Raw genomic sequence first — 13,276 nt, 5'->3', positions numbered from 1 at the left:
ACTTAAAATAAAACACACCATGAACTATCAATTATCAAAACTTCATAGTTCCTCACTCGAAAATATTTATAAACTCTTTTCGACTGTAAATCCACGAACATTAGTTACATTCTCACTTGTAATACAACATCCACACATATGAAAGAAAGACATTAAAGATTCCTCTCTGGTCAACCATCTTGTCCCCTTCACAAGCTACTTGCATCTACATATAGCACCCAGGGCTTGTAACAGAATGAGAAGCTCATATTTAACATCCTTTATGCAGAGGATATTTAAATGAGAAAACAAACAGCTCAATCCCTGTTCCGTATCAAAAATTGAACTCCGTGCAACCTGAAAGGATAAATCAATTTTTAAACACCGTCCACACAAATTTCATTCCATGAAAGATTTAACTGTCACATATTTAATTTCAGACGTTATTAAAGGAAATAAATTACAAGATCTGCGATCACAAGATCACATTTGTATATGCTTTTGAATACATGCTGAAAACAGATTGAAAGACAGGTGTCATATAAAGACTCAAAAAGCAAGCCAAATATGCAGTTTTAGTACCAAAGTTCTTCAACAAGTGTCTGGTCATCAGTTGATGAAAACTACAAACTTTAATGAACAATCCCTTTGGATGGAGTGCGGACGCTGTGACTTGAGCAATGAACTTCTAACTCTTAAACTCAAGTCACATGAAAGTCCCTAAGAAAGAGTAAAAAAATATGCAACAAGAACTCTTACTTTAACCTTTTTCCTCTTCAACTTACACATAACTATGTAACACAAACTGAAAGAGACCTATCTCTAGAACCACAGTACATCAGAAAAACTCTTTTCTGTTATCGTCCCATCAGAGATCAATTGTCATGACCAAAAGCAACACCTATCCTTCCATTGATGTAAAAATACAGCTTTTATCTTTACATGGCATGGCTCAATGTTAATCTGAGAATCAGCATGTTCCTGTTGAGGAATTTATACCCCTGTACTTAATTTTGTCAAAGTCAAAACCACTAACAAGTCTCACTGAAAACACAGTAAATTGATGGAGAATCTGGAAATAAGTGTTTGTCTTATTTTCCATCCAACCATCGTCTATCATAATGATGCTCAATAAAAGTGGATGTTTCGCAGAATCCCCTCCAACTAATGATATTGGGAGGCATCAGCAGCATCAAAACCAGATAATTCTCTGTCGTGTCCAAGTAGCACAACAAAATCTGCTACAACCGCAGCCATGTAGTGATCTAGTGAGTTGATAAATTCATATGTAAACTATATCAAAAGCATGTCATACCTTGCTCCAATGAATATGTTTCCAAATTTTATAAGGGAGTGTTTCAGTGGAAACTAAAGAAGACAACTCATTCAGGCATGTGCATCAATCAACAACCCAAACAGCATTAGATCTGTTTATGACTAGTTCTTAGGTGGAGAAGGAGGAGACCCAAGAGTAAACCGGGCATGGTATTCCATTGAGGATTCTAGGAAGTGAAATTTGTGGAGAAGATCCCCTTAAACGATTCTATTAAGGCCACTGTATCATAATGTTATCATGTGGAAACCATCCTTGCATAAGCTTCTCTGTAATATATACATGCATCAGAAATCTAGAGAATTCTATTAAGGAATTTACCTTGTGTATTGACAATGAAGACACACCTTATCAAACCTCCCAAAATGTTTTTATTACGACAGAAATGAGAACAAACAGCTATAAGGGGTTCTTGGGAAGGGCATACCGAGCCTTAGCCACCGATATGTATCATAGGTCTATTGGCTGTCTTTGCAATATCAAACATCCCAGAATGTGAAGCTTTCTTCCTTTTGACCTGAAGCAGATCAGAAGTTAAAAGTTTAAAGACAATTGCACATATTGAAGCAGGAAATCTTGAAACCTGGAGCAAATTCTATCAGATTCAGACAATCAAGTAATGCTTTTATGCTTCATTATCAGGTCATATCACCCATTATGTTATAAATCAACACAACACTTTTGAACAAATTAAATCCAAACCTACAATATATGAATCAACAATACATAGTATGACTGATGAAATGAAGCTTTGACAGTTGTAACATATAGTGGGATGTGAGTGCAACACAAAGCCATGGAAAAACTTAAAAATTCATACCGCTGCCCCAATTATTTCCCTGAGCTCATCATCAGTCGCATTCTGTCGGAGGGGATCCCTTAAGCTAACCTATAAAGAAAAACCACTGGTAAGACAACAAAATCATGATAGACAACCGTGTAAGTCACAGGACAAAGCTAAACAATTTTTTAAGAGATCATATATAATTCACCTCTGAAGGACCAAAGAGGCATACTTTGAAGTTCCCATCAGCCAAAAGTCGCAATCTATTGCAACCAGCACAAAAATGCTCAGTCATGGATGTGATGAAAGAGACAGTACCACAATGCCCATCAATCTTGAAATTCTTGGCTGTTTCCGTTGGGTGATCTTGTATTCTCTTAAGTCCAGGAAACTTTTTTACCTGTTATTTTAAGATAATTTACTCAAGGAATGCACAAGGGAACATTCAGAAATCTACAAGCAGGATCACCTGTCAGAGTTCTACCTTACCACTGTATCCAACATCTCCGAGTATGATACAAGCTTCTTGACATTCCAAACATTTCCATCAAAAGGCATGAACTCAATGAAACGAACGTTAATTGGTTTATCGCGTGTCAGCTCTACGAAATCACACATCTCATCATCATTAAACCCACGCATCACTACACAATTCACCTACAGAGAAGGCAGAACATACAGAAAGGAAAGCTTTTAATTTTGTCCAACAGAAAGCCTTGGATAAGAACCAATTTTAGACAAGCACAAACTTAAAAAGAAATACATACTTTGACGGGATTGTAGCCCACGTCTATAGCAGTATTAATGGACTCAAGAACCCTTTGATGGCCTTTGCGCCTGGTCAAAAATTCGAATTTTGCAGGGACTAATGTGTCTAAGCTAATATTTAAATGAGTAAGGCCACACTCTTTTAGCTTAGGAAGTTTTCTAGCAAGGGTGAGTCCATTAGTAGTCATGGAAAGTGTCTTAAGACCTTTCAAGTTAGACAGATGATAGCATACTTGTTCAATATCTTTCCTAACAGTAGGCTCCCCACCAGTTAAACGAATTTTATTGACACCAGAAGTTACAAAAAGATTAGCCAAGCGAAGAATTTCACTGAGTGACAGTAATTGAGGGCTAGAAGTGAGGTCCACGCCCTCGGATGGCATACAATACTGACAACGTAAATTGCAACGCTCTGTCAAGGATACTCTCAAGTAAGTGTGCATCCTTCCAAATGAATCAATTAACATATCAGAAACAGGATTCTCTTTCTCTTTCTCTTTATCGTTCTGAGGATGTTCCGAAAGGCTAACACATGAAGTTGCATACATCATTTTGCTCATGTGATCATGTGTACCTCGATAGGATCCAACTTCAGAATCGACCTGAAGATATGAAGATGACTGGATTGTTTGTATTTAAAACTTAAATTTATGAAAGGATAATAACAGAATAACATACCAAGAAGCAATTGAAAGTTGTGAACCCCAGACGGAAGTTAGTGATATTAGTCAGATAGCGCCTCATGGTGGCCGCTGAAACCATAAGAAGGAAAAACATAAAGAAAGACCGAATTGTAAAAGAGGAGGAAGCAAAAGACGATAGAAATTTCTGACCTTTCATGTGGTTCAATGGATGCTGGATAAAGAAAACTCAAAGGGGCAGGGGACCGGAGGGAGATACAGATGTATATATAAATATGGTATCGATAAGACATGTGTCAAACAGTCTCACGTGTTAAATGAATAATTACATCAGCCCTTAACTGAGGGCCGTCAGACTGGGTTCGTTTGGCTTTTGCTGTTTGGTGTTAGTTAGTGTTGGGTGCTCCTTCTCTTCCCACCTACATCGGAGGACTGGGAGAGATAGCTGCAACAATTAACAGTACCATACGTTTCCTTCACCAATTTACATTCATAACCTTCACACTAGGTCTTCTATTTCTACCTTTGACTTTTCAGAAATCAAAACATAAAAAGTCAAAGTGTGCCTAATATGACCTATTCTCCATTCTCCATTCTCCATTGTACCATATTAGTCATATTTATTTAAATTTTTTTATAAATAAATAGTTATATGAGGGTCGCTTAAAAGGATTGAAGCGGTGGTTAGTGAAGGGTCAGGTGTGTAAATTCATGAAGCATTCATTGACTCGTAAATGGAATAAATTTACATTATAATTTTAGCTTTGAATTAGCGGAGGTGGTGTGTTTTGGTTTGGTACGGGAATCTCTCATTCTTTTTCTCTTCCTATATTTTCATTTTAATTGAAAGCCATTTCTTTTAGTTTTCCAGACGAGGCAGCCATGGTGTTCTTTAGGACTGTAACCGCGCTTTCTCGCCTACGTTCTCGCGTCGTAAGTTTTTTCTTTTCAACTGTCCACTTTTATATTTCAAATTAACTTCTTCTTTTGCTTTATTTTGTTGATTCATTGAATCTTCGTCACAGGGCCAACAATCAAATCTCGCCAATTCTGTCAGATGGCTTCAAATGCAAACCTCTTCCGATCTTGTACTTTCTTTCCCTCTTTTCCTGCTTCTCTGCTTTGTTTTCTTTCTTGTTATTGATATCGACTCAATTGATGTTTGGGCATTGTTTCAGTTTTTACTTACAGAAACTCTTGTTTATGCAAAATTATTCATTTATCTATTTATCCTTGTAGGATCTCCATTCTCATCTTAAAGAAATGATTCCTGAACAACAGGTTTGTTTTCGTTATATTTGATAGGTTTNCCCTCTTTTCCTGCTTCTCTGCTTTGTTTTCTTTCTTGTTATTGATATCGACTCAATTGATGTTTGGGCATTGTTTCAGTTTTTACTTACAGAAACTCTTGTTTATGCAAAATTATTCATTTATCTATTTATCCTTGTAGGATCTCCATTCTCATCTTAAAGAAATGATTCCTGAACAACAGGTTTGTTTTCGTTATATTTGATAGGTTTTTTCTTTTTCTTTTTGAAGTTTTATAGCTTCTTTTTCATTGCTTGTGGGTTCAAATAATCACGTTTCAGTAAGTTCTTTGGGCTTAGATTGCTTGCTAGATTAATATTGATCGGGTGCATTGAATAGACTACATTTTTTACTGAAGAGCTCGTTCACTCCCTTACCGTTTTTATTCTCCCCACATTATGAATCAGTTGTGGAGAAGGTTTACTTATGCATTTCATGCTTTTGTATCTCAGTTCTTACCTATCAGACATTTTAATATAATTGTGAAATCTGGTACTGCTACCGCAATTTAAAAAAGTTAGTATTAGCTTTACTTAAATATCTGAAATTTAAGAAGTTCATTGCAATATCTTATCGGTTTTTATTTGGTATCAGGAACGCCTGAAGAAAGTGAAGTCAGAGCTTGGAAAAAGCCAGTTGGGAAATATTACAGTTGATATGGTAAAATTTTGTTTTAATTCCAGCAGGGCAGTAGTGAACTGTTGTAGTTTTCTTGACCTAATGTTCAGAGGTTACAATATCATTTAAGTTATATGATTGGTTAGGTAATTGGTGGGATGAGAGGAATGACTGGCCTGCTGTGGGAAACCTCATTACTTGACCCTGATGAGGTAAAAATTTCATCTAGCCAATCTTCAAATTTTCATGCATTTAGTAATCTGTTACTAATTTTTAGGCTACCATGTAACTTTGATGAGTTACAGATCTAAAAGATGAACATTTATTACAGGGAATTCGTTTTAGGGGTCTGTCAATTCCTGAATGCCAGAAATTATTACCAACAGCAAAGCCTGATGGAGAGCCTTTGCCTGAGGGTCTTCTGTGGCTTCTTTTAACTGGAAAGGTGAGTAGTCTTCATCTGTGACGCACAAGCTGTTAGAAAGTGCATTCTTTTCAGCGTTGGCTTGGACCAGGCTGACAATACTCTCTTTTACTCGCCTCTGTGTCTTAGGTGCCAACCAAAGAGCAGGTCGATGCCTTATCGAAGGAACTGCGTGATCGTGCCACCATCCCTGGTCTGTAGCTTGCAGTACAATTAAATTGCTTCCAACTTGTTTAGTAGAGCCTGCTTGCTTTTGTAATTTAATATGTTGATTACATTTATTGTTTCAATGTGACATTGCTTCCCCAATCATCTTTGTTTTATTATTATTATTATTATTTATAGGAAACGATATAAATATATTTCCTTCTAAAAGTGTGTACAAATAGTAGTATGAACTAGTGGTCCATCCTTGGTGATTTACTAGTTAGTGAAACAAAGTATCTGTTAGGATCCAACATTGAGAGGAAAAGGTGTGGGCATGTGGTTTCTAAGGGCTTGCGCACCCTCCCTTCACAAGCAGGTTTTCCAAGAAGAGTTCTATCTAAGTCCACAAAAGGATCACTACCTACCCAAATTCCTATCAAAGGCCCATTACCCAGCCCAATTCTTATCAATTTGGGAGTGGGTTCCTATCAAATGGTATCAGAGCCAAACCCTGTCTGAGCCCATGTTTCGAAGCCCATGTTTTGGAAGGGGCAACTTGGGAAAGGGCGACCTAGGAGAGTAGGCCATCCAGAGTGAAGTTGTCCAGAGTGGGCCAACGTGGACGTTGGGTCTCGAAGCGTGTTGGAATATTAGGATCCTACATTGAGAGGGAAAAGTTGTGGGCATGTGGTTTATAAGGGCTTGGGCACCCTCCCTCGGCAAGGCGGTTTTTTAAAGAGAGTTATACCCAAGCTCACAAAAAGATCACTATCCACCCCAATTCCTATCAAAGGCCCATTACCCAGCCCAATTCTTATCAATTTGGGAGTGGGTTCCTATTAGTATCTCTATAGTATATATGATATACGTTAACCAGTCCCCTAAATTATATTAGCATGGCTTCCTAATTTTCCAAAATGAAGAAGAATAGCAGTCCTTGAATTCTTTAGTAACATAAAAATCATAAAGATGTTGACGCACAAATTCTGTCCCATTAAAAACTAACTTCATCTAGGGAGGCTTTCAAAGATTCTTTTGTTTCTTTCTGTCCAAATCATCCAAAATACTGCCAGAACAGAACATCTCCATAATAATTTTGCTTTTCTCCTCCACCAAAAGCACAAAAGTCTATAGGAATAGGGAAACACAAGATTCTGGAATAACTTACATTGACTTGTCTGTCTCTAAAAGATGAGATAACAAATTTAAAACTGCAGGACAGTGAAGGAATAAATGGTTAATACTCTCTCCATCTTTTTTGGGCATAACACTCTGATGAGGGCATGAGGAAAGCTTACTGCACCTCTTAAAACAGTTTTGTGAATATTATAGGTCTTGAATGACTACAAAAGCTTATTATGATAGCTTGAATTTGAGTTTTGTTGGTCATTATCCCTTTCAGCTTCACATTTTATTTTGGAGTTATGGATTAACTAATTTTTTTTCTCCTAGTGATTATCCTGAAATGATCCTCACTCTTTATCTGGGTTTATGATCAGAATTGCTAATTTTTCAATTTCTGCTGCAGATTATGTGTACAAGGCCATTGATGCTCTACCTGAAACAGCACATCCAATGACTCAGTTTGCGAGTGGTGTTATGGCCCTTCAGGTTTATTTTCTTAATTTCTCATCTATATTTATTGCTTCTTTTTTTCTCTCTGTTTTATAATTTTTTATTCTTATAACCTCAAGATGCGTAAAACTCAAGCAACAACTATTAAAGTCACATACTGACACTTTAGCAAGTTACTCCTACTAATCTTTTGCATCGCCTTCTTGAGTTGATGCCAAGTCGATGGTAATTTGACACTTTGCTTCTTGGTTTGTCTTTCAGGTCCAGAGTGAATTTCAGAAGGCATATGAGAAGGGAATTCATAAATCAAAGTAATATATTCATTAGGGAATTTTTTGGTGTTATATCTCAACCTTCAACCACTCATACTATATGATATTGACTTTAGGTACTGGGAACCAACATATGAGGACTCTCTCAATTTGATTGCTCGTGTGCCAGCTGTCGCTGCATATGTTTTTCGAAGGTAAGTGCACAATATCATACCTCATTCATGCACCCTGACCATTCATACAGGCTCTAGGATAATGCCGAATCTTGGGTTAACCCAATTGTTTTTGTCAATATTCTTTATATGCCAATGAGAAATTTGTTTTTTGCAAGATTTACTGGAAATTTATTTTATAAAGACAAGCTTAGCCAACATATTTTATATCAATATGATGACCGTGTAGACATGGTTTCTTGAGATTTTAAATTCTCCTTCTGTTTTGCTGTTTCTAGCCATTTGACAATGATAGTGGTCCTTGGTGGCAATCTATGAGATTATTAACTCATTTTTACAGACCCTATTGACATGCCATTCTCTCTTCCTCTCCCTTCTCTCTTACTTTATTTTTCTTTTCCGGTTTGTGTATTTAACACTGTTTGCTAATTGTCTACTGTCGTGTCTATTTTGGCTGTTGTATTTTCTATCTAATAGTATTAACTGATCCTTTGCTGTCCTCTATGATTTTGTTTGTGCATTGTGTTTCTGAAGGATATACAAGGATGGACAAGTGATTCCCAAAGATGACTCTCTGGATTATGGTGCAAACTTTTCACACATGTTGGGATTTGATGATCCCAAGATGCAGGAGCTTATGAGGCTTTATGTCACCATCCATAGGTCTGCATAACTTTTTTTCTCTTAAGAATATGATAATGGTACATGGATTTCGGAGTTACTTCTTGTTTTCTGCAAAATGTATGTGGTACTTACAAAAGAACAATCTCATGAATTTAATATATAAATATTGAACAATGTATTGCAGTGACCATGAAGGTGGGAACGTTAGTGCTCACACTGGCCACTTGGTAAGTTAGTCTAGTTTTGATCAAGCAATTTGTCTCATTATTTATATATTTTCCTATCTCTAATCTACAGTGTTTTTATTTCTTATGAAGTAACCTAATAGAAAAGTTAATTTATTAGTCTTAAAAAGTTTTTTCTTTCTTCAGTGATATCTCATTCAGTTGAATGCTGATGTTATGTTTTTATGCAATTGTTGTGCTAAATTCAGGTTGCTAGTGCTCTTTCAGATCCTTATCTTTCATTTGCAGCTGCATTAAATGGTTTAGCTGGACCACTCCATGGTTTGGCTAATCAGGTATTGTAATTCTGTCATAACTCTCTCCATTATGTGCCATCATTTTCTTGTTAAGTAGGATTTCTTGCCCCACTATTTTAGTAATTATATTGTACTAACAAATTAATTTTGGAGTATTCCCGTCTTTGATTCTTTTTGTGCTTTCAAGTCCGTGAAATTGAGCTGAAATTCTGAAGGCATGTTGAAATTAGTTATTTTCTTTTTAATGAAATATATGATGCCACATTTGTTTCTTTTTTCGTTTTTTCTCTATATGCAACATTTTCAGTTCAATTATGCTGTTACCGGCAAGACATCTGAATTCTTGTTCATAGAAATCTTACTTGGTTTCCACTTGAAATGAATTCAATTGCTTTTTTGTTTAATTCTGCTATATTGTGGTCACAGGAAGTTTTGCTCTGGATCAAATCTGTTGTGGAAGAGTGTGGTGAGAACATAACCAAGGAACAACTGAATGATTATGTCTGGAAAACATTAAATAGTGGCAAGGTATTGTCATTCATTTGTGTAGTATAAAGATATGGTTCCGTTTTGACTATATATTTAAAGTTTTTCTGTTTCTCAAGTGATTATTTGAGACCTTGTGATTACCTAGTGAAATTTATTGATGGTTATGCTTACTCCTTTGCTCTTGTTTTATTATTGTTGTTTGCTTCCATAATGCCAACTTGGCATCTGGACTCGTTAATTTTGAGATATTATGGGGTTTTGGTGGTTGATTCTTTTCAGAACTTTTTGGCCTGCGCAATTTTGCTAGGTATCAACTTTATGATGTGTTTTTGATACTGACTCTTTACCTTGGGTTCTGGGTTTTAGTTTAGCCCTTTTCTTTTTCCTAAAAAAAAATAATTATTATTATTATTTTACATTTACCACCGCTGGTTGATTTCTGTTAAGACTCCCTGCACTATTAACCAGCAAACACACAAACAATCCACAATAACAGAAAGGAATTTACTCAATCGAGTCTCAACCAGAGTATATTTCTAGAGAATAGAAAAGAGAAACAAACAATGTGTAAACCAAACAGATAGATCCCAGCAATTTGAGGAGCTGGGGACCTCCCTCAACGAGGACCTCCCTCAATGACAATAGACTAAACTTCAATAATACCCCAAAACTGAACCCCTCTATTTATACTAACTTCTTAACTACCTATTCTCTACTAACAACTTTGATTCCCTACTCACGTGACTGTAACAGATTTCTCCAAACAACCAGGCACCTCACACTCCTTACATTTACTGCCCCAAATGTCCCTTATGCCCTTTGTATTGATAAACATGTTTAATGGGAGGTCTATCAATTTCATAGTGTTCACTTGAAGCTAGTTTTACATACTGCTGATTGTGTAGGATTTCATCCCATGATCTCTCAAAATATGTAGGTTGTTCCTGGATTTGGTCATGGAGTCTTGCGTAAAACGGATCCAAGATACATCTGTCAGAGAGAGTTTGCCTTGAAGCATTTGCCCGATGATCCGCTATTCCAGCTGGTTGTTACTTATCCCTTTTTGCATATTATAGAGAATAGTGTTTTATTTTATTATACAAAAGCACTATTACTTTTGTTACTAAGTCCCATATGAACTAACTAGCTTGCACTTTAACAGGTTTCTAAGCTCTTTGAGGTGGTGCCTCCGATACTTACAGAACTGGGCAAGGTAAGTTGCTTATCATTTTTCTTTGAGCAGAGACTATTTCTTCTTCATTCTTCTTCCTCGCCACCCCCCTCCTGCCCAGGGTATTTCAAAGATTTATTTGTACAGTGCTGAGGGTTTGTGACCATACATTATGATCTCTGTTCTCAAAATGTAACTGTAGTAATAATCTTGAATATCATGAAAAATCTGTGATGAGAATTCAATAAAAGGAGTTCTGATTTCTCACTAATAAGACAATAATGGGCCCAGTTAATGAATAATAAATCACAAAAATGTGAAAGAATCCATGGATTACTTGTATACCCCTTGTAATTTCAAACAAATGGAAGATGTTATTTATGAAACTACTATGAGATATTTGATAATATACTACTTTCTTACATAGTTTTACTCCCAGTGAGCTTATTGATGGGTAACTAATGGTTACCATGTTTCTATAACATATTATCTAATGTCCAAATTTTTAAATTCTGTTTTGAGTTTCTTTTAGTCAAGTAAAATGGGTTATGATGCTCTTGGATCTGGAACTTGTTCATGCTTGTAGGTTAAAAACCCCTGGCCCAATGTTGATGCCCACAGTGGGGTGCTGCTGAACCATTTTGGTTTGACTGAAGCAAGGTACTGTTCTCCATATTCTGTTAGCAATTATTATTAATGGCATTGTTTAGCAATCGTATCACTTAATTGGGAGATGATAATATTGCTTCAAATTCATGGTTGGCAGATATTATACTGTTCTTTTTGGTGTATCAAGGAGCCTTGGAATTTGCTCTCAGGTTTGTTCTGCACTCTCTCTCTTTTACTGTTGGTCATTAACTGTTATACTTAGTTGGTCACTTTATTTATTTATTTTTTGGTACAGCTGATATGGGACCGAGCTCTTGGGTTGCCACTTGAGAGGCCAAAGAGTGTTACACTAGATTGGATTGAAAAACATTGCAAGAAAGCAGCTTAAAATGAGGGGAAATGGTTTACAATTTAGTGCTAGTAATAATTGCTGAAAAAGCTTTGGGTTTTGTAATGGATGGAGGGGCAGTGTACATTACCATCTTTATTGATTGAGTCAAATTTTTTTGTATAACAAGAATGTTATTCTGCTCTGGATTTTAAATTTTGTTGATGGATCGTATTGAATGAGAAAAATGAATAAAGCAGTGTTAAATGTTTGGGAAGTTTAAGCATCATTGATTGGGTGAGCACATTTTATGTGAATATAGTTTGTTCAATGTGGACATTGATCATATGTGCATGTCCAGTTGGTGGAGTGATTGGTTTTTGGATGGGTTGTGTTTCCTGTTTTCAATATTTAAATGTTTGTTGAAGCAAGAAGCCCTGAATTAGTGAAATATATTATGACGTCATGTAAGAAGGTGTTGCTTATATACCATGTTGTTGGCTGTGAGCATGCGTATGTGATTATTAAAAAGTTGCTGTGTGGCCCTTAGGTCAAATGGGGCTACAAACAAAAAAAAAAAAAAAAAAAAGCAAAGTTTGAGGTGATTGGATAATAGTGGTTGGTGTGAGTGAGTCATACTGCCCATTAATTTTGATCAGTAAAGAACAGAAATTTATCCGAAAATGGCGTCCCTCTCGCTTTGTTGTGTGACAATACCATCTCGTCATCCCTCCTCTCTCTCCCTCAATCTTAGTCCCAAACTCTATCCCTTTACTTTCAATTTCAGGTACACAACCCAACCCCTTTTCTGAACTTTGTTTATGCAATTATATTATTTGGAAATTTGTGACTCGTATGTATATCCATTATAATTAGAACTGGGTAACTTTTTTCACCCAAAGAAAAATAATTAGGGATTTGGACATATAATTAAGAATCAATTGTTTGATTCAAATGGAAAGTTTAATGGAAGTTGAATCCCACAATCATTTCCTCGTAACAGTGTTGTCAAGTTTAGTTTTGTGACTGTTACTGTCCCGCTGATATATATGGGATGGGATGGGTAAGGTGGATTCATGTTCCAACTTCCAATTCACAATTTTATCCTCCGTCTGGTTTTGTTCACCACTGACATTACGTAAAATTATTCTTGTAATAAATCGAGGGTTTAATGATGCATTACTAGGCTGATACCCTACTGATGTTTATTTTCTGTCAATTAGGTTCAAGAATACTGTGGGATTGCAAATCAGGCAAAGGTCATTTTCCGCATTTGCATCAAATTCAAATCCTTCTGGGGGAGATTCTCTTCAACAGAAACCAGATGAGACTAAGACGACTGATGCTGGCCAAGGCCCTCCATTCCTCACTATTTTGGCTGGGTTGCTAGTGTTTTTATTTATTTGTTGGATAGTTGGATCCCTTGTATTGTGGCTTGTTGGTTTAATATTTTAAGTTGCCTCCAAACTGAGAAAATGTATGTACTATCCTATGTTGAAGTTTGATGTAATCAAAATTGTTTATCAGTCTTTGCTTCTTTTTACTTTTGACA

The 13,276-nt window shown here is 36.2% G+C and overlaps 2 protein-coding genes across 10 annotated transcripts; one reads left to right on the top strand and one right to left on the bottom strand.

Annotated features, from left to right (window-relative positions):
- Window positions 1-2: 2 nt before the first annotated feature.
- LOC116133222 (GTP 3',8-cyclase, mitochondrial-like) lies at window positions 3-3,623 on the bottom strand. Of its 5 annotated transcripts, XR_004128510.1 has the most exons (8): window positions 3,543-3,623; window positions 2,864-3,466; window positions 2,586-2,753; window positions 2,305-2,496; window positions 2,133-2,201; window positions 1,660-1,829; window positions 1,295-1,581; window positions 3-336 (listed from the first exon to the last, which is right to left on the bottom strand). XR_004128510.1 is itself a non-coding variant. In XM_031418916.1 (7 exons), the coding sequence occupies exons 1-6, from the start codon at window positions 3,606-3,608 to the stop codon at window positions 1,746-1,748; spliced, it is 1,182 nt and encodes a 393-aa protein (XP_031274776.1). In that variant the 5' UTR covers window positions 3,609-3,623; the 3' UTR covers window positions 3-1,581; window positions 1,740-1,745. The 5 variants fall into 5 exon arrangements, 2 of the variants coding, with proteins under 2 accessions (XP_031274776.1, XP_031274775.1); XR_004128511.1 differs by lacking the exon at window positions 1,295-1,581 and having other exon boundaries at window positions 1,634-1,829; XR_004128509.1 differs by having other exon boundaries at window positions 3-1,581.
- Window positions 3,624-3,950: 327 nt separating this feature from the next.
- LOC116133215 (citrate synthase, mitochondrial) lies at window positions 3,951-12,010 on the top strand. Of its 5 annotated transcripts, none has more exons than XM_031418903.1 (20): window positions 3,951-4,204; window positions 4,377-4,438; window positions 4,531-4,593; window positions 4,745-4,786; window positions 5,408-5,473; window positions 5,578-5,643; window positions 5,763-5,876; window positions 5,985-6,048; window positions 7,531-7,613; window positions 7,839-7,888; window positions 7,966-8,043; window positions 8,557-8,685; window positions 8,831-8,873; window positions 9,080-9,166; window positions 9,554-9,655; window positions 10,554-10,661; window positions 10,779-10,829; window positions 11,374-11,447; window positions 11,554-11,605; window positions 11,692-12,010. In XM_031418903.1, the coding sequence occupies exons 2-20, from the start codon at window positions 4,388-4,390 to the stop codon at window positions 11,782-11,784; spliced, it is 1,416 nt and encodes a 471-aa protein (XP_031274763.1). In that variant the 5' UTR covers window positions 3,951-4,204; window positions 4,377-4,387; the 3' UTR covers window positions 11,785-12,010. The 5 variants fall into 5 exon arrangements, with proteins under 5 accessions (XP_031274763.1, XP_031274760.1, XP_031274762.1 ...); XM_031418900.1 differs by having other exon boundaries at window positions 4,369-4,438; XM_031418902.1 differs by lacking the exon at window positions 3,951-4,204 and adding an exon at window positions 4,220-4,301.
- The last annotated feature ends 1,266 nt before the right edge of the window (window positions 12,011-13,276 follow it).

The sequence above is a fragment of the Pistacia vera genome, unplaced genomic scaffold (assembly GCF_008641045.1).
Source record: "Pistacia vera cultivar Batoury unplaced genomic scaffold, PisVer_v2 Contig267, whole genome shotgun sequence".
Lineage (NCBI taxonomy): Eukaryota > Viridiplantae > Streptophyta > Magnoliopsida > Sapindales > Anacardiaceae > Pistacia > Pistacia vera.
Note: the sequence above shows the minus strand (reverse complement) of the source record. Positions and strands in the feature narration are given on the sequence as shown.